This window comes from Taeniopygia guttata, chromosome 8, assembly GCF_048771995.1.
Source record: "Taeniopygia guttata chromosome 8, bTaeGut7.mat, whole genome shotgun sequence".
Taxonomy (NCBI): Eukaryota; Metazoa; Chordata; class Aves; order Passeriformes; family Estrildidae; genus Taeniopygia; species Taeniopygia guttata.
In genome coordinates this window covers 28,504,783-28,525,683 of record NC_133033.1, presented here as the reverse complement: position 1 = coordinate 28,525,683, position 20,901 = coordinate 28,504,783, and the positions used below count along the sequence as shown (strand labels likewise).

At 42.3% G+C, this 20,901-nt stretch overlaps 1 protein-coding gene across 2 annotated transcripts in view; it reads right to left on the bottom strand.

Moving 5' to 3' along the window:
* NOTCH2 (notch receptor 2) overlaps nt 1–20,901 on the bottom strand; it is an 83,703-nt gene that overhangs the window by 27,379 nt on the left and 35,423 nt on the right. The window contains exons 6-17 of one of the 2 annotated variants that reach the window (XM_030279763.4): nt 16,453–16,686; nt 15,514–15,669; nt 14,265–14,453; nt 13,009–13,122; nt 11,801–11,914; nt 8,369–8,602; nt 7,773–7,883; nt 5,936–6,128; nt 4,326–4,471; nt 3,703–3,822; nt 3,440–3,592; nt 384–612 (exon numbers count right to left, since the gene is read on the bottom strand). In XM_030279763.4, coding sequence (XP_030135623.2) covers nt 384–612; nt 3,440–3,592; nt 3,703–3,822; nt 4,326–4,471; nt 5,936–6,128; nt 7,773–7,883; nt 8,369–8,602; nt 11,801–11,914; nt 13,009–13,122; nt 14,265–14,453; nt 15,514–15,669; nt 16,453–16,686 — 1,993 coding nt within the window. Of the gene's footprint in view, nt 1–383; nt 613–3,439; nt 3,593–3,702; nt 3,823–4,325; nt 4,472–5,935; nt 6,129–7,772; nt 7,884–8,368; nt 8,603–9,526; nt 9,800–11,800; nt 11,915–13,008; nt 13,123–14,264; nt 14,454–15,513; nt 15,670–16,452; nt 16,687–20,901 lie in introns of those variants that run through there. The other variant, XM_041717742.2, reaches the window with a different exon arrangement.

Here is a 20,901-nt window from a genome sequence, read left to right as displayed (position 1 = left end):
AAACTGCTTGTGCCAGGATGGAGGTGTGTGGGCATGGAGGAAAACCTCTGCTGAGGCTGACTCCTTGTTGCACACCCAGGCTTGGCTCTGTTCTTTCCTTGTGTCTGGCTAGGTAAGATATTTATTTTGCAATCAAATTCCATTTTTTCCTATTAATTTGTCTGGACAAATTTTCATTTATAACATCCTGTAATGGAACTGCTGGAAGAATGTTAGAAGAAACCAAGGACCAGGCAACTGTGTTTCAACTAAGCCAGCTTTCCATGCAAGAATCACAAGCGTGCCTGTGACAAATGGCAGGAAAGGAGAACTGCCCTGGTTAGAAGCTGCTCCTGAGCAGGGCTGGCTGGAGGGCAGGAGAGCAGCGAGTGAAGGTGCCTCACCTGTCGGTGCACTCGTCGATGTTGCTCTCGCAGTTGGTGCCCTGGAAGCCCGGCGGGCACTTGCAGGTGTAGCTGTTGACGTAGTGGGTGCAGGTGCCCCCGTTCCTGCAGGGCTCGCTCAGACACTCGTTGGTGTCTGTCTGACATTTATCCCCGTGAAACCCGGGCAGGCAGATGCACGAGAAGGAGTCGATCCCATCCACGCACGAGGCTCCGTTCTGGCAGGGATCTAGGACAGAAGCACCACAGCCAGTGTCAAAATGGGCAACAGTGAGGGGCCAGGCCTAGAGCAGCCATTTCTACAGAGAAAAAAAAGGCATCACACAGCCCAAAGTGGAACAGAGCACTGACAGGTTTTTCTCAGCCTTTTTATGGAACAGGTAGCTGCAATGCACTATCAATTAGAAACTTACAGGGAGGTGTGGATCAAGACCAACCTTCAGGGCCTAAACGTTTCTCTGCTGGAATTTGCTCAACCAAAACCCAAAGCCTCTCGGTTTAAAATTCAAATACTGCTTTTGTGACAGATGCCTACTGATACAAGAAGAACAGAGCAGCAACTGTTTCTTCTTCCTTACCAAGTTTTATTCATTAGAGAACTCAGCACATTCTCTCTTTTCCAGATTCTGCTTAACACAAGAGAGAACTTGTGTGCTTAATTTTCAGCATGAAAGCAGTCCAGTCAAATCAAATGTGTATGTGTATATTAGCACATATATGAGCACTTATGCATTACTGAGCACTCAACATTTTTCCCAGCATCACAGACTGGTTAGGGAAAGGCTGGCAGAGAAGCTCAAAAACTCCTACACCACCATGGATTCTCCTCAATCACTGCATTTCTTGATATTTTCTTTGTCTGTGCCATGCTCTTGCTACTTGCATACCACTGTTTTTTGGTCTTAGTCACCTCCTACTACTGTATTCCTTCTGCTTCCACAAGTACCAATCTGCCTGAAAGATTTCTGCCGCTCAGTAATTTCTTCCTGCTTTTCTCCTTCCACATTTGGATTTAAGACCCACATTCCTGAAGCCAGATTCCTTTTCTACTCTGCATTCCACAGAGCAAAAGCCTAATATATGAAGGCAGAGAGGGAAACTGGGAGGGGGGAGGAAAAAGGGAGAAAGCAAGGGGGTTGAAAAATAGGTTACCAAGCCTTTTTTTTTATTTAGGACTACCTTTAAGTACTACTAAAATATGAGCTTGAAATGCAAATAGACTCCACCAAAATTTTGCAGTTTATCCTACATATCATAAGCTAATTCTTTTTACTGGGAAATGAAGAAAAGAAATGTGAAAGGTAATTAAAGCTCATTTATTGACTGAGAAATATGCTCACATGTTAAGAATTTGTATTATGAGACACACCTGCATCCATTTAAAGGTCATTTGACTACTGAAGAGAAAAAGCACATTCAAAGCAAGACCCCTGGCAGCTATGAAATGTTGTGTCTGTGGCAGTCAGCCATGTATGAGTGAAGCCAAAAACTGTGCATTAATTCTCTGTGCCACACATTTACTGACAGAAGGAGACTCGGGTATCAACTTTTCAATAAGTTCCTGTTGTTGGAGGGTTTGTTTGCTTCATAGATTAAAGACATTTGGCTCAAGGCATGGAAGGTTTTTGTTATGCTAAATGAAATCAGCTGTGGCAGTAATGTGAAATGCTTCTTCAGCCTCATGGGTGTGCTGCCTAAGACAACACGGGGTGAATCCCACAGCTCTCAGAACACTTAGGAGGAGGGAGAGAGATGTCCCAGCTGTTCCAGAGGGAAAGATGAACACTTGGAGAACTTTTTTATCTTCAGGCACCCACACAAAAACTAACAGGACAGGCAATGATTTTCTTGGCTTCAGTATGCAAAGCTCTGGGTCACAGCACCGTGACACTTTTTGTACTGTACCTGTCTGCTCAGAAAGAAGGAATTAAATGCTCAGGCTGAGCTAGACACCTCAGAAGTAATTTGAGTGCTGCTTTGGGGGCTCCCACGGTAACTTTTGCTAATAGACTTCTTTGGATCCTCCTCTACAGCAGTCATGAATTTACATTTTTTTTTCCAATGCAAAACAGAATTTGCTAAGTTCATGCCTAAAGTCTTCAAAACTCCATTTTGGTTTTAAGCTGATAGTAAAAAACAGGGGATTGGGTGGGTTTTTTTGGGTTTTTTTTGTTTGTTTGTTTGTTTGTTTGTTTTTGTTTTGTTTTGTTTTTTGGGGTGGTTTTTTTGGGTTTTTCTGTTCATCTGGTTGGGTTTTTTTAAAGACCTGGCCAACCTAAGAATTATAGCATTGTGAACTCCTCCAAGATTTGATAAAGCACTTTTCAAATAGTAACAGATGAACTTTTAAACATGAGACATTTCTCAGGAGACTCTGATTTTATCTGATGATGATATAGCATATTCCCAGTAAGAAAAAGAAGCTACTATGCATTTGGTTTCCCTTATAAACAGCAGTGTCAAAGACATGAAATTAATACTTGTTTTCTTGCAATTTGAGCTGTTCCAGTACTCATCAGTGTATGGGCTACCCTCCTGCAACTGATACCTATTCCAGAACCTTCCTGCTGCTTAATTTGTTTTCAAATATGGATTAACTGGAAGTGCAACAGGACCCACTCTTCCCAGAATATTAATGTCAGACAGACATTTCAAGAAGGACTGCTATACCCCAGATTCCCACCACACCTCAATCAAACTCAACGTTGAAATACAGGTAAGCCCTGCAGTGGCACTTTAACTTGATGGATTAAAATTTCAGGCAAATACAATTTTGCATTTAACAGTGTTTCTTATTAAAGTATGTAAACTCTAAGGGCCTTTTCAAGTTAAGCATCTGGGAACAACAGCTGCCATCAGTTAGGACACCATAGTCCATTTCTAGCAGCTCAACACAATGGATTTTGACTGCCTCAAACATTACAAAACTGAAGTTTGGGATTTTTTTTCCTTTTGGCAAGAGATCATAAAAGACCCTTAGGAATCTGTCAAACAGCAGTCAGCAAATTTATTTTTGGGAAAGACTGGAAAACACTGAGCAAAGTGCTGATACCCACTTGACAGGCAGTCATCAATGTTGCTGTCACAGTCCCCTCCGGTGAAGCCAGGCCGACACTCGCACAGGTAACTGCCCTGGATGTTGTGGCACAGGGCATGGTTCTTGCAGGGCTTGGAGAGACACTCATCAATATCCACTGTGCATCTTTCCCCTGAAAGGTGCAGAGTCCAAGGGTGAGACCCCTCCCAAAGCAGTGGCCAGGAGGCTCAGTGCCAGCTCTGCTCAGCACTGAAAGCACAACACAGTCCCCATCCACCTTACCTTCCCAGCCAGGGGCACATTGGCAGGTGTAGCCTTCAGAGTCAGGAGATTCTTGGCAGATTCCCGAGTTCTCACAAGGGTTAGGGGAACAAGGAGAAACCACCACCTGGCAGTTCACACCTGGAGAACAGAACGGGGAAAAAGCAGAAGAATGTGCTGCTAAGAGCTTGGTGCTTCTTGGAAGAATGAACAAAGAGGTTGTAACTCACATGATTATCCCACACTGCAGTGGACAGCACTGCCACATTTTGAAAAATCTCAGCAGAAGTAAAAGGAGAGCAGAGCACTCCTCATGGGCTCAGTGTAGAAGCAGCCACAGTCATTTTGAGTTTAATGCCCCTCCAATTTCCAGGGCATTTATGTAAATTTCATAATTTACAAAGAAAATTAAGCTAGCCTTCCAATAGGACATTTTGTAATGATTCCAATCAAGGCTTAGACAAGCCTTTGCCAAATATTCTATTACTGTATCATGTCTACAGGAGCTGGCTAATTTAATCTCATACAGCCATGGCAATTCCCATCTTGATTACTATTTCCACAAAGTTTAATCAAAAGAAATTACTTTAAAGGTGGAATGAAGTAAAAAGGGAAAAGATAACAATTTTTTTCTGAATTCTCACCTTTGAATCCCTTTCTACAGGCACATCTGTATCCATTCAACAGATCCTCACAAGTTCCTCCATTCTGGCATGGGTTTGATTTACATTCATTCCCTTCTGTTGAACAGTAATCTCCTATCCAGCCCGGGTCACAGACACACTTGTACCTTGAAAGGCAAAACAGCAGCAATTTTAGGGCATTTTGAACTAACTCCTCTACCAGTTTTTCCTGTAGATTAGTTTTTTAGAGAAAACCAGAAGAACTCTCTTGAGAAGAGCCCTAAGTTACTTTAGATTGCTTACCCCAGCCATATAGTTTTGAAAATGTTGAAAATAAACCCTCCCTTAAAACCACACTTCCCTCATTACAGTTTTCACAAAGTGTTCAGTCAACCAGCAATGTTTCTGCTTTGATAAGACCATCTCAACATATTCAAACAAAGACAGAAACAAAACAAAAAAAATAGAAAAAAAAGAAGTGGAGGGGAACAATAGGTTCCAAAGATAACCAGACTGATTTAATACCAAATAGTGGTTTCAAATGAAAACAGCTGGCTGGGAGCAGGAGCAATCTTCTCCATCACGTTTCAAAATCTGAAGTAGAGCACACCCCACCCACATGACGTAGAAGCAAGGACTTGGTGAATCAGCCTGGACTCAGGCCACACAGCACACACAGGCCTCTGTCCCTGCCCTGCAAACACTGCTGCTTTTACCTGGCACACCGTGAGGTGTACCTGGGTGTAAATGCAAAGTGACAGATGACAGACAACGGGAACAAAAATCTGTTTTCCAAGCTTTCAAGGAGGCTGAATTAGCACTATAGACAGCTTTCCTGCCAGCTCCAGGGAAAGTGCTGCATCCTGCCCTACAGAGCTACCTGCAGCAAAAAAATCACTTCCCTACCCAAATGCTGACAACACTTTCCAGGATGCAGCACATATTTGGGAGGCTGTATAGTTGGGAACTTTCACAAACAAAACATCCCTAGACTTACCATTACCAAAAAGAAGTCTAATTTAGGGTTCCCAAAATCAGCATTTGGTCCTCCTGGATGGGAAGATTCAGAAGCAACTACTGCCATCAAAAGGCCCAGAAAGAATTTTCCTTTCTTTTCTCAGATGTGCAACAATATGAGTAAAGCTGACAAAATCTCAGCAGTGGAGAAAGTGTCCCGGGTGAAATATCCATCCCTGGAGCAAAAGTTGTCAGCCTGTTCCTTGATCCAGTGCTTGGTTAGGAAGAACAGCACTAGCCAATAAAGACAGTCCTCATGCTCAATGCTTCAGGTTTCGATGGAACAGATTACTGCTGCTCCCCAAAGATTTAATTTGGAACCATTTATTTATTTTAATTGCATTCACTCAACTCATTAGAATCACCAAACGCAGGCAGTACACCCTGCGCTACTCGCCCATGCAAAACCAGCCAACAACACAAGACAGGAAAGAAAAACCTGTGTTGAAACACCAGCTGGTGAATGAAGGTCTACACCTTACTGTGATTATGTCAGAGGCACCAGATAAATCGGGATCCCAGTCTGAGAAACTAGAGAAAAATCGGGAGCTGGAAGTCTGGCCAGAGCAAGGCAATAATGCAGAAGGCAGCAGGTAGGTTGAAAGAGTCCTTACCCAGTGGCAATGTGTGTGCAGTTGCCATGCACACAGGGGTTGCTGAGGCAGCCATCAGCCTGGGACTGGCAGTGGGGGTGGTGGAAACCCTCGGGGCACACACACCGAAAGCCGTTCACCTCGTTGATACACGTGCCGCCGTTGTGGCACGGGCTGGACGTGCACTCGTCGATGTCCGCATTACAGCGGGGGCCTAGAGGGAAAAATCAACACTTCCTGAGCAGCATTTCTTAAAAGAGTGCTTGCTTTGCACGTCTGCAAGAGCACACACTGAGGCACAGCTCAGGGAAGCCAAGGCAGCAGCATGGAGCTCACATGCCTCCGTGCTTTAACTCAAGCCAAGAGAAGCGTTTCTGAGAGATGCAGCACTTTCCTGTGCCTGGAAAACAGCACTTACACTCGGCAAGTATTTACAAACCATTCCAGAATCTCCACTAAAATCACTGGTTAATATTGATTAGGAAAGCAAAAACCACTCAGCTGTATCATGCTTGCAACAAACCTCTTGAGTTCCACTTGCCGTAGCCCTGCTCCTCTGCTTTGAAGTACCTACCCTTTGAACAACCAATAGTGCCCAAATGTCTGCAGTAAATACAGTTCTTGTGGTTTATTGCGCAAAAGGGGCTCTAAAAACACCGTTTCCTGTTTTGCCTGCCTCTGATTACGACTGCAAGATCCTTGAAGCAGTGACCAAAAGGACTTGTGAGGCTGGAAAGCTAAACAGAGTGAATGATGCAGTAAGCTGAAAGCATTTTTAACAGAAGGAAATGACAAAGTAACAAGACCCCATGCAAGCCAGCTCCTTAAAGACTGGAATATGCCAATTCATCACATTACTGAATTATTTTAACAGTGTAACAGTAAGAGATCCAGCAGGATAACAAATATGGAATGCCAGCAACCTAGGAGAGTGGTAGGCACGAGTGATCAGCATCATCCCTCATCTTATTCTGGGGACTAGAGAGTACCACCATGCCAGACCCATAGGAAGGAAGGCAGGAGCATCAGGAGTTTAGAAAGACACCAAGAGAAAAGCACAAGACACCTGAAACATTCTGGTACTCTAATGCATTTCATATCTATTCTAACTAGAATCATTCAGTAATAAACAGTAACAAACATGATGAAAAAGCTGTAATAAACAGTACCAACCGCCTCACAATGATTATTTTGTATTACCCTACATGGCTCAAAACATAAATGCCCTTGTAAACAGATGAGATGTGCTTTAGTCATCAGAAATAGTCTGATATTGGCTCAGAATTCTAAACATGGATCCAGAGGTGTCTAACCACTTCTTTTTTCAGCCCTACTTTCACTGTACCAGAAAAATTTTGTAGTTTAAAAAGAAAACAGAACAGACCATGCTATGACAGAGAAGTACTGAAAAAATCAGATTTGTCTGAAGACTTCAGAGTGGGAAGCAACTCAAGAACACCAAGTTAATGCTCTGATTTCACAGAAATAGAAATAGTGTTCATGGTCAAAGCTCAAGGCAGTGTCTGATCAAACACCTCTCCATACTGTCCACAGTCTCTCTGTCCCTGGAAAGAGGCTGTAAATAATAAACAAAAGTCACGTGGGCTTATTTGTTATAAACCCAAGAACCATGAATTGGACTTAATTACCTAACAAGAATGGCATTTCACAGCACAGATTGGGCCATTTTTCTGTTTGGTAGAACCGGCTGTAGTGTAAGATGCTAAGATCCAAAGATTAGAAGGATTTACTGAGACACCAACTGAATCCCTCGCAGTCAGTATGCAAAGAACACTTCCCTGGCTACTCAGATAACTATCTTCAAAACAATTCAGAGCCCTTGGGTAGCTGACTTTACCTGTAAATCCAGGTTTGCAGGCGCAGTTGTAGCGATTAATGCCATCAATACAGTCCCCATGAATGCACGGGTTACTGGCACAGTCGTCAAAGTTATTCTCACAGTTTACTCCTGGATTAAAAAAAAAAAAAAAGAGGAATAAGGAGGGTAAATCTTACAAAGAAGGCAACAAAACTATTTTCCCAAAATAGCCAAATTAAGAATCCCACCTGTTTTGAAGTCACACTGGGGACAACTTAAACAGGTGATGATGCAGAAGCACTGCAACACCAAGGAATGTCGCCCAAGTCACTTTATGCTGACTGAACATGACCCTGAACTTGTGTTAATTTAAACAAAGGAATAAACATTTTGAACACTCTGCCTACTTTTTCTGCAGGCCTGATTTTTTTGGAGTAAAGAGGAGGCAAATTCTCCCAAGATCAGTTGCAGCACCAGTGAGGGTTAGGCAAGCCACACAAACACACCAAAGTTCAGCATGGAAAAACAATGTGAAAATGATACTCTCAACTTAGCACAAACCAGAGCACATGTAAGAAATAATTACATGCTTGAATTCTGCTCGAATCCAAGCCTTCCACTTGTGTTTTCCATACCTGAGGTGCCCAGCAAGCAGTTGCACTGGTAGCCATTGACCAGGTCGATGCAGCGCCCTTGATGCAGGCACGGGTTGCTGTGGCACTCGTCGATCTGCTCGCTGCATATGGCACCCATGTAACCAGGGTTGCAGATGCACGTGTATGAATCAATGCCATCCTGGCATTCCCCGTGGTGGCAGGGATCGGGATCACAGTTGTTGATGTTCTCCTCGCACAGAAGGCCAGTAAAACCTGAGGAAAAACCATGAGTAAGGAAGGAGTTCACTGGTAGGATGCTGCAGCGAATATAATGCAGGTATAGAAAGAATTGTATCAAGAATCAGCGAAGTGGCAGAGAACACAAAGGGTAATTGGGCACCTCAACTGCATTTCCAGCCCTGGAACACAACACTCCCCACTGTTCACAGCATTACAGAACAGCATCATGCATGGAAAACCCTGGCACTGGAAGTGGTCACCTTCAGGTTATTTGGAATAGTAGCCATGAGAGGAAACATGTAAATCTCCATCAGAAATATTTACTTGCATCAGTATAAACTGTCTGGAGGCACAGTCCTGCCATCATTTCCTCTACATGTAACAGGGGGACAGAGTGGGGCTGACCTTGTTAGAATAAGAAATTACTGCAAAGACGTTGCTGAAACCTTCCCAAGGGAACTCCCTTGGCTCATGTCAAAACTTCTGCAGCTCTGCTTATTAGAAAATTTGTTGCCTCCTTCACTGGGAAACTTTTCAGTAACTAAAATCAAGCACCAACTGCAAACTTATTGAAGGCTGCATGCAACCTCTTGGTTAGGAGCAATGAAACAAGCAGCAATTTGGCCTGTTTCATTCTGCTTCAGCTGGGAAACATCCTGAGCAACTGAGAGGGAAAAAGGGCTAGAGGGCTCAGGAAACTAAGAGCAGCAAACAAGCCCCTGGAGCAGAGCTTTATAAGACTGGGACAATTTCAAATAAATGGTTTTCAGAGCTGAGGTTTTGGAGCAACAGCTCATGCTGCCTTCCGGCAGCTGAAGATCAGGAAGGCAGAACTTGAAGTTTCAAGATACCAACTGGAGACTGATACAAACCAAGCTGCAGGGAATTTCAACAGCTGAAGAGTAGTTCTCACCTGAGTGTTATAAGTGGATAAGAGGCTCCCCATTTTTCATACAGGTTTGTGGTTATTTCTGTGGTCAAACATACCAGGTGACGGCTAACATTTCCAAGTTCTGCGAACGTATGCTTGGATGAATGGGTGTGGAAGTGGGTGGGGAGAGGGAAGGGAAGCTAGTTAGAGAGATGGATATAAAAAGATGTTAGGGAAGGAGGAAAAACAAACTGATAAGGGGACAAATGGTGGCAGAGGGGAGAAAAAAAAGAGGGCAGAGACAAATAAAAGAGGAAAGACCTGAAACAACCCAAGAAAAGAAAAGCCATGATCTACCACTGGGAAGGAGAAGTGGAATAATGCCAGAAGGGAAAGAAAAGACAAAAAGCAAGCAGTAAATAGAGCTATCTGTACAGCATTTGGCCAAACATTTTGCAGTTTTCAATCACGTGGGCAGCCGGCGATTACCATTCAGGGAACAACACATCACTCGGACCATGAGATTAGCAGAGCAAGAACATACTCAAACATTACTGCCCAGTAACTGATCTGCCCCCAGGAGGAATTCCACATTTCAGTCTTACAGAAGGCTGTCAATATTAAATATAATACTTAGCACACGTTCATTCAACAGTCATTACATTGCCTGCTGTTGTAGCTCAGCTGAGCCACTTAGAGATCAGGAATATTTCTGGATCTCTTAACTGAACATACCTCACCAAAACATGATTTCTCTCTTTGCCAACAAGAGTTAGACTAGGAAAAAAACATCTGAATACGGAATATGAGAATCCTTCAGACAGGGTGGAAAACAGCCCTGATACAGAGTCCCTCTTCCATTTTCAGTCAAATATTTAACCAAGGATTTTACTAAGAACTGCTGCTTCAGTAACACACATTTGGTTGCCTTCAGCCTGAAAATGCTTCATTATATCATTTGCCTTCATGGAAGCAATTGCCTTCCCTCCTCAGGTGGGATACCTGGAATTTCTGTAATGAGGTGATTTTATGCAGTTTTAGTGCCAAATTCAGAACGTGCTTTTCAAGGCACAGCTCTCCACCTTGTCCTGCTCTACACTACCCAAACCCATCCCAGGCCAGGCTTGGGATAATCTCTGCAGTCTCAGTGAATGAAAGCAACCAGAACACACACCAGCTTCAGAAAGAATAAAACAGTTTCCAAGTTTGGAGAAGATTTGAACTTTTCCTTCTTTTTGCAAGTGCCTGCTTAGTTTGTCACATGAAGTAGTCAAAAAGAAAATTCTGACCACAGTAATTATTCCTATCCTGGTCAGAACTACTGAATTTTCCTTCTTCCAACAAATTCAATGCCTCCTCAGGAAATCTGAGAATGGTGGAGACCATGTGTGAGGAAAACCAGGCTATTTTTAGGCTAATCACTGCTACATTCTGTGCAGTGAAGCCAAATCTGCCTTAATAATTTGATCATTTGAATGATTCAAAACACGAAAAGTTGCACATAAATCTAACCAACCTCACTGCACATAACTGGGATTAGGCTCCAGGAATTGTTCAGTTTCTTCCCTAATGGAAGAGCTAAAGCCAAGGCATGAATCTGTATCATGAGCAGTGTATCAGCCACCATTAACTGAAAGCAACCAAGTGTAGCTCCTTTCTGAGAATTAGAATATAACAGCTCTGAACCCTCTTATTTGACCAGATGTAAAAATGAAGATAAAAACATATCTACATCACCCCTGGAGGTCTGAAGATAAGAAAATCCTATAATTAAACCTGACGCTTCTGAATATGTAATTCACCAGGCATTAATAAAACCACCTGAGTTCTGGCCACAGCTCTGCCAAAATTTGTGTGGTACCTGACAAATCATTTCAAATAATTTCCACTAAAATTTTGAGTGGAATTTCTTCACGACTGTTACTGCATTTCAGTCTTAGCCTTTTGACATAGAATTGCCTGACGCAACAGAAATCAGAATGCACAGTAGCGCTGCTCTGCCCATGTCTTGTTTTTCAAGTGCACAGGATATAATCTGACTTGGTGGGGTGGGGGGGTAAATCACAGGTAAGAGCCTTCACACTGATGTTTTCCCATATGTGGATGTCATCTTCTGGGAAGTAAAAGATGGTGCTGAAAGAGGGAAGCCAGGACTCCCATCAACTGAATTTAACTGCCACAAGTGAAAGGCATTCTCTACTTAAATACTATTCCCTGCACAAAGGAGTGGACAAAGTTCTGCAGCAAACAAGCAGCATTTCAGAGAAAGAAAGAAAAAACAGTGACATCTTTGTGACCAGCCTTTCATGTATTTTGGTTCCATGTTATCCCCACCCAGGGGCTCTGAACACCAGACTGACCTGTGGCACACTGGCACTCATAGCCATTGGGGTGGTCAATGCATTTGGCTCCATTGAGACACGGTGTGCTGGAACAGTCGTCTATGTCAATCTGGCACACGGCCCCACTGAATCCTGAAAGGCACAGAAACACATGGAAACCCAGAAGTCACAGGAAGGAGTTCATCCAGACAGCTGCACTGTCAGGAATTACCTCTAACAGATCCTCAAGCCCACCCAAACACAGCCCACTCAAGCTCAGCAAATCTACATTCACGGCATCATGAAGCACACACCACGCCCTGCATGGACTGGCTCCTTGTCCACCCTGAAAACTGAGACGGCCAAGTCAAAGAGAAATGAAGCAGATGGAGCTCAAGTGGGGTGGACAATATGCCTGCCTGTAAAACTGAGAGCCCATTAACAAAAATCTTTAAGGCAATCAAAGCAAGTAGCTAAAAATAAAATAACAGTGCATACATCACTAGAGCCTTCAGACTAGAATTACAGCAGTATGGAATGTACTACAACATAGCACTGGAACTTTCAATACAGTTTTTGAAACAGTTAACGAAGTAGTGACAGGAGATGTCAGGTGATGCAGATCCTTGGGCAGTTTGAGAAAAAAAACATGAGGAATTCTTCTAGGAGGAAGGAACCAAAGCAAGAGCCTGATCATCATTAGTCAATAAGAAGGAGATGTAGGCTTTTGTCATGTAAATTCTGAACTCAAAATTTTTCTAAGATGTTCACTCTACAGCTAACATTGATCCCTCAGCTCAGCTCTTTTTCTTTTCTAGTGGAGCCAAATTCATCTCACTCCTCATGCAAGCACCATAAACTATACTGATGAAAAACCAGCTTCTGCCTAAAATCCTCAGAAAAAGACAAAAAGTGTGCAGAGGCTCTGATCTTTAAAATGTTCTGAGAATCTCACTATAGTTTCTACAACAACAGAAGCTCGTGTTGCCAGCTACCCTTTTAGATGAGGTGTCCAACTGTGTGTTTGTCAATGCTCATCCAGTTACAGACAATATTATTGCAACCAATATGACAGACACAATATTATTGCAACCAATATGAAACTATTCTGATTTAATAGTGATTGCAACTCACTCAAACAGGTGCTGCCCTAAGAAAAACAGAAACTCAAGAAATGTATAACCTACAACATCTGTGAAGTTCTTGGGAGGGTGAAGCAGGAAAAGCTTCCAGAAATAAGAACTCACCAGGAGGACAGACGCAGAGGAAGCGGTTGACTTTATCAAGACACACTCCATTGTTCACACAGGGATTACTTAGGCATTCATCAATATCTTGTTCACAGTGAACTCCTTTAAAACCTGTTAAAAATAAAAATAAATAAGAAGAGGTGACTGAAGGCTGTAGAAAGTGCCCTTGAGAGTTTAACTGCCTCTTGTATCAGTCTGAAAGTCTAAGCAGAGTTTCTTTACAACTTTGCAGTCTGGACAGAAACTATGAGGTAAGAATATACACCAGAGGTTAAAGAGGGATGTTGACTGTGTAGGTTTCACTGTTGCTGAAGATGTTCACCTAACCAGCAACAGCAGAAGTCCATGCTGAATTCACATCTAGTATTTTCTTCCACTTGAGAAGGGGCTATGTTAATTAATTTGTAAAAGGTATAGAAACAAACACAACAGTTTTAACTCAAGGGTTTTTAGCTATTGGCAGAGTACAAGAAAAACATTAAAAAGGGTGGAACACTTGGAACTAGTCTTTCCTGTTCCAGCTTTGAAAACATATTATATATTAATAAATACTACACTAATAAAACCTCATTGTAATTATCAGAGTGTCACCTGATCTCCTGCACAGGTCACAATTATTTATTTATATTTATGAATTTTAGTACTTTATAAGTCTGTGCAACTGGCAACTTGCATCCTTTTCTTTTTTTATCACTTTCTATCAGAGTGCAAAATACAAGACTAACATTGGTTATTGGTTACATTGGCCATGCAATTTTACAAGCACAATTTCATTCAAGTAGCTTTTTTTACAGTGACTTCCTCAGTTCAGTGGGAGCTCACATTATTTGGGGTATTTCAACCAAAGAAAAGCCCAAACACCATTATCCAAAGTCATCATATGCACACCTCAAAACGCAGCCGCTCTTTTAAAGGTTGCACCTGCTTTGCTTTCACAAAGAGAAGACTCTGCACATGCACTTTACCAGGTATAGTAAGAAATACTTTCACACATACTCAGCTCAGAAGGCTAACTTCCTTCACTGATGCAGAGATTGGTTTCTTTCTCAGCTCTCTAATTGCTTTCTCCCTCCCACACACAAATGCCAGGTCCTTCTGGCTGGTGCCACCACAGCAGGCTCCCTCTCACCATTTAGCCTCAGCCCTTTGCAGCTTTGTGCTCCACATCAGCAGAGCTGCCAGCCCTCCCTGAGCTCTGCCTTCTGGTCTCCTCCTCTGCTGCAAGTCCTGTCCTTGTCAGAAACTCCCCTCACCTGGCATACAGAGACACGTGAATCCTCCAATTTTATCCAGGCAGGTGGCATCATTCTGGCACGGGTTGGAGTGGCACTCATTGATGTCCATCTCACAGCGAGGCCCTGTGTAGCCCTTCAGACACTCACAGTGGAAAGAGCCCTCGGTGTTGACGCATTTCCCAGCGTGCTCACACGGATTGCTGTTTGCTGTAAGAAAAGTATAGACAGGCGTGTGTCAAAACCTCTCCCCAGAGCAGGAAAGCCACAGCATTCTTTATTAGTCCTGCTCTTTTCACAGGCACTCCTTTCTGGCAAGTAATATCGGGGAAAGATTGTTCATCCTTCTGGGGAAAGGCCACTGAAGAAAACAGTGGCAGTTTCTTGCCTGTCAGGGGCAAAAAGAAGGATTGCTGTCACCATCAGAGACCAGAGGAATAACTCTGCTTTATATTATTAACAACAGGTCTTAAAAGAAAAGTATCGGCTAGCAGGGATTAGAGAACTAATAATGTTTTCAAGGCTTTATTTCCAGATCACATTTTACATTTACTTCATTCCTGAGGCCAACAAGACGCTGCCACAGCCACAAAACAGCCAAACTTGTCCTTCTTATGTTTTCAAAAAGGAACAGCATTCTTGTCCCAGGCCAACTGAGGAACGAAATTCAAAGAAGTGCTTCTTTCCAATCCTTCCATGTGCTGGTTAGGCATTACCTTCATGCACCACACTCTAGAAGCATGACTGAGCACTCACAAAACTGTAAGTAAGTCTGTAAGAGTCCAGTTAATCCCCAAAACAACACAACAGCATGCTATCAGAGAACTACAGCTTTAAAAGCCCATGTGGTCATCAGTCTTGGAAGGCTCTCAAAAGATCCAGCCATATTCTGGCTGTCAAACAGCCTTGATATATTTCTACCCAGGCCGTAGCTGCAACAGCTCCCACATGAACTGTGGTGCTTTCATTGTACCCTGCAGTTCTAAGGAACAGCTTAATTATCACAGCTGTTTGCAGGCACTCCCCACACAGTGCTAAAGCACTCTTGCTCAAGGAAGAATGGTTAAGCATCCCCTGCTTTTCATATTCCAGTTCAAACATGCACAACCATTCCAGCTCAGCCCTTTGCCCCAGGTCTCACACAAGGTTTAAAATGCACCTAAAGACATTGAAATGGAAGGGGGAGGGCACAAAAGGAGTCCAGTGTATGTGGAGAAGCTATGACAAAATGTGTATTTCTTGCACTCACAGAGAGCAAACAGGAACTCACCCATTGCACATTCATCCACATCCTCAGTGCAGTCTGCTCCCTTATGGCCTTGAGGACAGGTGCAGATGTAGTTTCCATTCACAGGGTTGGTGTCACAAAGAGCACCTTTCTGGCACGGATTGCTAACACAGGCATCATCCAAGTGGCACAGAAGACCTAAAGAAGCATCCAAGAGTTTATTAAAATAGAGAGATGAAGCAGTCAGACTGTATTTTACACAAATTCTGTGTCCTGGTATTTCAGATGGAAATTTCCACAGCGAGAAACTTGAACAGTATCTTACAGGCTTGAGCCCATGAACTACCATAGGGAATTCATCACATGCTTATAGAACATCATATTTAAATGATCTGTTACTTTAGATGTGTCTCCAGCACTTCTGAAGCAGGAAAATGGCTGACCATTATCAAAATCTCATCCTTGGAGCAGTTAACTATTCTCTCAAACCAGCATGATAATTCTTCTGACATTTGAAAAGGTGCATATGAAGCTCACTTTAATTCAGATCACTTTTATTTCCATGTAATTAGGAGATACCCTTTCACTTAACCTAAACCAGAAAATTTTCCACTATACTAGCAAGGATGCCAGATCCTCCAGATCCTAACACAATCACAGAAAAATATCTAGATTTGCTTTCTGGATTCATACAATTATTATAAAGGGCATAGAGCAAGTCACACTCATGCAACTTCTCAAGTAAATACAGATTCTGCTAAGGGCTAGGAAAAGATCTTTTCTTGCAACCTAAACTGTATTAAGGTTTTCTTCTATCCTGGCACAAATACTTCTTTGTCTCAGGCTAGAGTGGTTTAACAGCTCTTTGCTCAAGGACGGTGCTTTTCCTTTTGGTGGTGAAGTGAGTAAAATAAACCCTATAAATGAGTGCATAAACCCCAAGAAGCACCTTCCATGGAAGTGCACGTTGTGTGCCCTCACCTGCCTTTCCCTCTGGACAGATGCAGGAGAAGGAAGCCACCCTGTCGATGCAGGTGGAGCCATTGGCACAGGAGGCAGTGAAGCAGTCATCGATGTTCTTGCTGCAGTCGTCCCCGCTCCAGCCGTTGACGCAGACGCAGGCGTAGCCCCCGTTGTGGTTGGTGCAGGTGCCCCCGTTCTGGCAGGCATTGGGCTGCAGCTGGCATTCATCCACATCCTCGGTGCAAAATTGGCCTGGGGCACAGAAACAAGCAAGTTTCGTGGCACCTCAGATGCTCAGACTCAAGGAGGTTCTTGCACAGACAACATGACCAAAGGGAACGCTGTCATCCCCTGACTGCTGCTCCTCAATTCCAGCATGCTCCAGTGCCAGAGCTTCCACAACACTGTCATCAAATCAGGCAAAGACAACCAGCATCCCTAAACAAACCCAAAGCAGGAGCTGGGCTACAAATGACTTTAAAAGAATGACTTTAAAAAAAATTACTTTAAAATTGCGCAGTGTGAGAGCCAGCAGGCAGCCTGCAGCACATTGGAGATACATCTGTGAGGAGGTGAGAAGCAAAAAAAACGAAGGGGTGCCTGCAGGGCAGACAGAGGGACTAAGAGAAAAAATGGCATGACAAGAAAATCTTGGCCAAAGGAGTATCAACAGGTCACCAGCAAGGTCACACTTGTCAGGAGAACTTAATTCTTTCCTGTATAATTATTGAATGATGATTACTCAGTGAGGAAGAAGAGAATTCTTAAAACACTTCCACCTGAAATACTAATTTTCCTTCCCCCAGGTATTGTACAGACAACCACAAATACTTGGGGGTTTCTTGGTTGTTGAGAAGTTTTCTCTCAATTTTTTTTTTTTTTTTCAGTAACAAAATAAGTAATCTAAAAATGTTCTTATGACCAGAGATATTAGAGAGAAGAAAACGAATGTACACTCTCAGGGGAATTTAAGGAAAAGGACCAAAAGAATAGCAAGTATGAAATAATTTTCAGAGGATGCTGAACTTTACAGTCACATCTATGGAAAGCTTTGCAATTCACATTTACTGAAGTATTTTTTTGCTGAAATCCATCTTGCTTTGACATCAAAATCTGGAGAACCAACCACTTGCAATAATATTTTGTTTCAACAGTTATTCATCTTCCCCATTAAAGCTGTACAGTTTACTTTTAGCCGAAATTGTTTAGCTGAAGTTTCAAGTAATTTTGAGTTTCCTGAACAGATAAAACCTCACAAGCACCAGCTCATTTCTTCCCAGGCTGGCATATGGGTACACATGTGCGACCACAGAGTACTGGTCACAATCCACAATCATCTTCTTGATAAACTATTTCTCTCCTTTCAGTTACATTAAAAACTCTAAGCACTGAAAGCTTGCCTTTTATTTTTTTTTTTTAACACTTCTTGGTAACTTGCTTTTGCCACCCTCCCTAAAACACTGATAGGATGCACACAGCATCAGAAGATGGCCCTTTATCAGAGAGTGAGATTTGATTTGTTTGATGTGACCTTCCCCTCTTCCCCAGCTGACACCATCTCCTCTATCACTGGAGCTTCCAGCAGCTTTCTGTTATTTGGGTCAAGACTCTCCAGTAAATGTGCTTCTACCACAAGATTTCTCTTCCTCAGCTACTCTATCTACTACACATTTACATTTGCTTGGAGTTCCCCTGGTATTCCAAGAATAAGAAATCCAAGAGTAGGCCACAGGTCTTCTCTGCCAATGCACCTGGGCTCCAGTTTATTCAGGCTTGCCAAATAAAAAATACTTACTAGATGTTGATAAGTCACATTGTTTATTAATGGCACAGAACTAATGAAGCGAGAGCACAGACACACCCTCCTCCAATACACCAAACTGAAACATTTATCCCGAGCAGGAATCTAAAAATGTCCAAACTTAACCATCTCCATCTACTATCCTCATTACTCTTTCTGTTTTCAAAGTACTTAGATAAATCCTAGCCTTTGATCCCATGAGACTTGGATTTTTTTTTTCCCACTTAAGAGCAAGGAAATAAAATTATTATTAAAATAATAAGTTGCACAACTGTGTTCTGTGAATATGTTCCATTCTTTCATAGGACTACTTCACAACAATAATTTTATCATTCAGAAAACCATTACAAAATTTTGACAGTAATGACAATTACAGTAGAGTTCTGAGAATTAATCTTCAATTCCTGGTTTGCTTAGAGAAAGAGTAGGGGCGAACTTGATCCCTTTCTATTGTTATCTGTAAAATACCTCTGTGCATTATGAACAAACAAACCATGAATTTGCCACACTAGAAGTGGTCTGTTTGGGAGCTTTCAGTGTTGGCTTATCAGTGGCCACTCTGGAAAGTCAGAGCTGGGGCTGGTTCTGAGCAGTCACGCGTATCTCACAGCTCAACACAATCGACTCCCTTCAGGAAAACATAATCAAGACGTTATTTGCTTATTATAACAGTGATTTTCCTTCTGTTCTTGGAGGGGGCCCAGCCCAGATCAAAGGACTCCCTCTCTGAGGAACCCTCGCAGCGCTCACATCCTTTTGGCTCAGCCAGGCTGAGCTGCTGCCACCAAAGTGTGAAGAGGTTTTCAGCCACACCACCCCACAGTGTGCTGCCTCTCAAAAAAATCATTTGCCTTTTGACTGGCTGAACAGAACTCCACACGCGAAATGCAACGCAACTCCGCACGCAAAATGCAACGCAACTCCGCACGTGAAATGCAACGCAACTCCGCACGCGAAATGCAACGCAACTCCGCACGCGAAATGCAACGTTCTCTGGGCTTTTGGCCAGGGTGATTGAGCATGTAATTACATGCTTTTAATTTGCACCTTTTTTTGCTTTTGGGGTATATTTTTTATTGTTGTTTGTGATGGTTTTTTAGCAAAAATGGGCTAACTAATCACCCATATAAACTATCAGGGCTTGGTTCTGACTTCCCATTTCAAGTGTCACTGGTAATATCAACACTTAGGCTTTTTTTAGTATTTTTTCCTAGTACTCACTCTCCATTTCTAGAAAGGACAGTACCAAGTATCATCATTGATTTCCTTGCAATAACCTTATGTCCTCAGCTATTCCATTTTTCTGTAGCCCTAAACTAAAACAAACTTTTAAAAGGTCTATCAATGCCTCCACAAGAGAAGAATACAGAGCTTAAACTTCTTCAAGCACTTGAACTGTATTTTAAAGACATACCACATTTGAGCTCCTTGAATCTGGTTTTCACTTGGCTTCTTCAATTTCTAATTCCAGTTTTTCAATACAATTGTATTTGTGTTTAATTATGAATATGAATCAGAGCTCCTGCTTAATGTAGTTTGTTTAAAAAAAAAAAGGAAATCCAATTCAATATACTAAGAGGCATAACTGAGAAATTAACTATTGTATTTTACTATTGAGTATTTTAATGAAAAGACCTTGTTCCTAATTGAAGACTTCTCTCTGCCAGGTTAGTTAGATTTAAAATCAAATGAGATGCATTCTCTGAAACAATTAACTTATGGGATGCTGCTTTGACTGAATTGTAACAAAAGAAATAGATTTATTTCTAGCCATGTACTTGGCAAGCTTGTTTACTGTTTGTTAAAAGTTTTAGGAAGAATCAAGTTATTCACAGAACAGAAATTCAACTTCCAAGGGCAAAGTCCATTATGGATTGTACAAACTGCACAGTGTAATACACATGTCCATAACCCAAGTCACTTCTGAATCCTACAGCTACTGAATGTTAATTCATCTAGCTGAACCTCTGTGTAGGTATTTCTTTCCTTGTGCTCTCACTAGTTTCAATTGCATTTCTAAAAGACACATAGTAACATAGGCTGAACTAGCGAAGTGGGAATATACTTACAGCACAATATTTTGATGGAAATGTGGAAACATACACATAAAAGACAGCAAGAAAGGAAACACAGCTTACTCCAAGAAGGTAATGAAAACCTAGCCTGACCTTGATATTTGCAGAGCCTGAGAAATCAGTAAAATGCCGACTCAGGTTCTAAGTGACCTTGTACAAAGTAAACAGCTAGTCCATGTGGTATTTCAAAATTGAAAACTAGAAGTAGAAAAAGGGAACAGCATTCAACTCTTAGCACTTTTTGCCCACTATGAAACTAAGTTACTTCCTGCATATTTCCCCTCAGAAAAGCCATATGGAGTAAGTCAGACATGTTTGCTGCTTTGATTGCTCCCACTTTCAGAGCCTCAGGAACTGCAAGGAACTCCAGGAGCCTGTCCTCTGGCAGACACAGGGTTCAAGGCCTCCCTCAAGTAGTTGTACCAGATCTCATTGATGAGAAACAGCCAGCCCTTCTCCTTCTTTATGTTAGAAAGGAAATAAAACCTGATTTATACAGGTAAAGAGGCACACAAAATTAGAACAATGCTACACCAAAAGTGAGGAGCAATTAGCTTGAACAAAGCAGTCAGTGAAACAGTCACCCTGGAA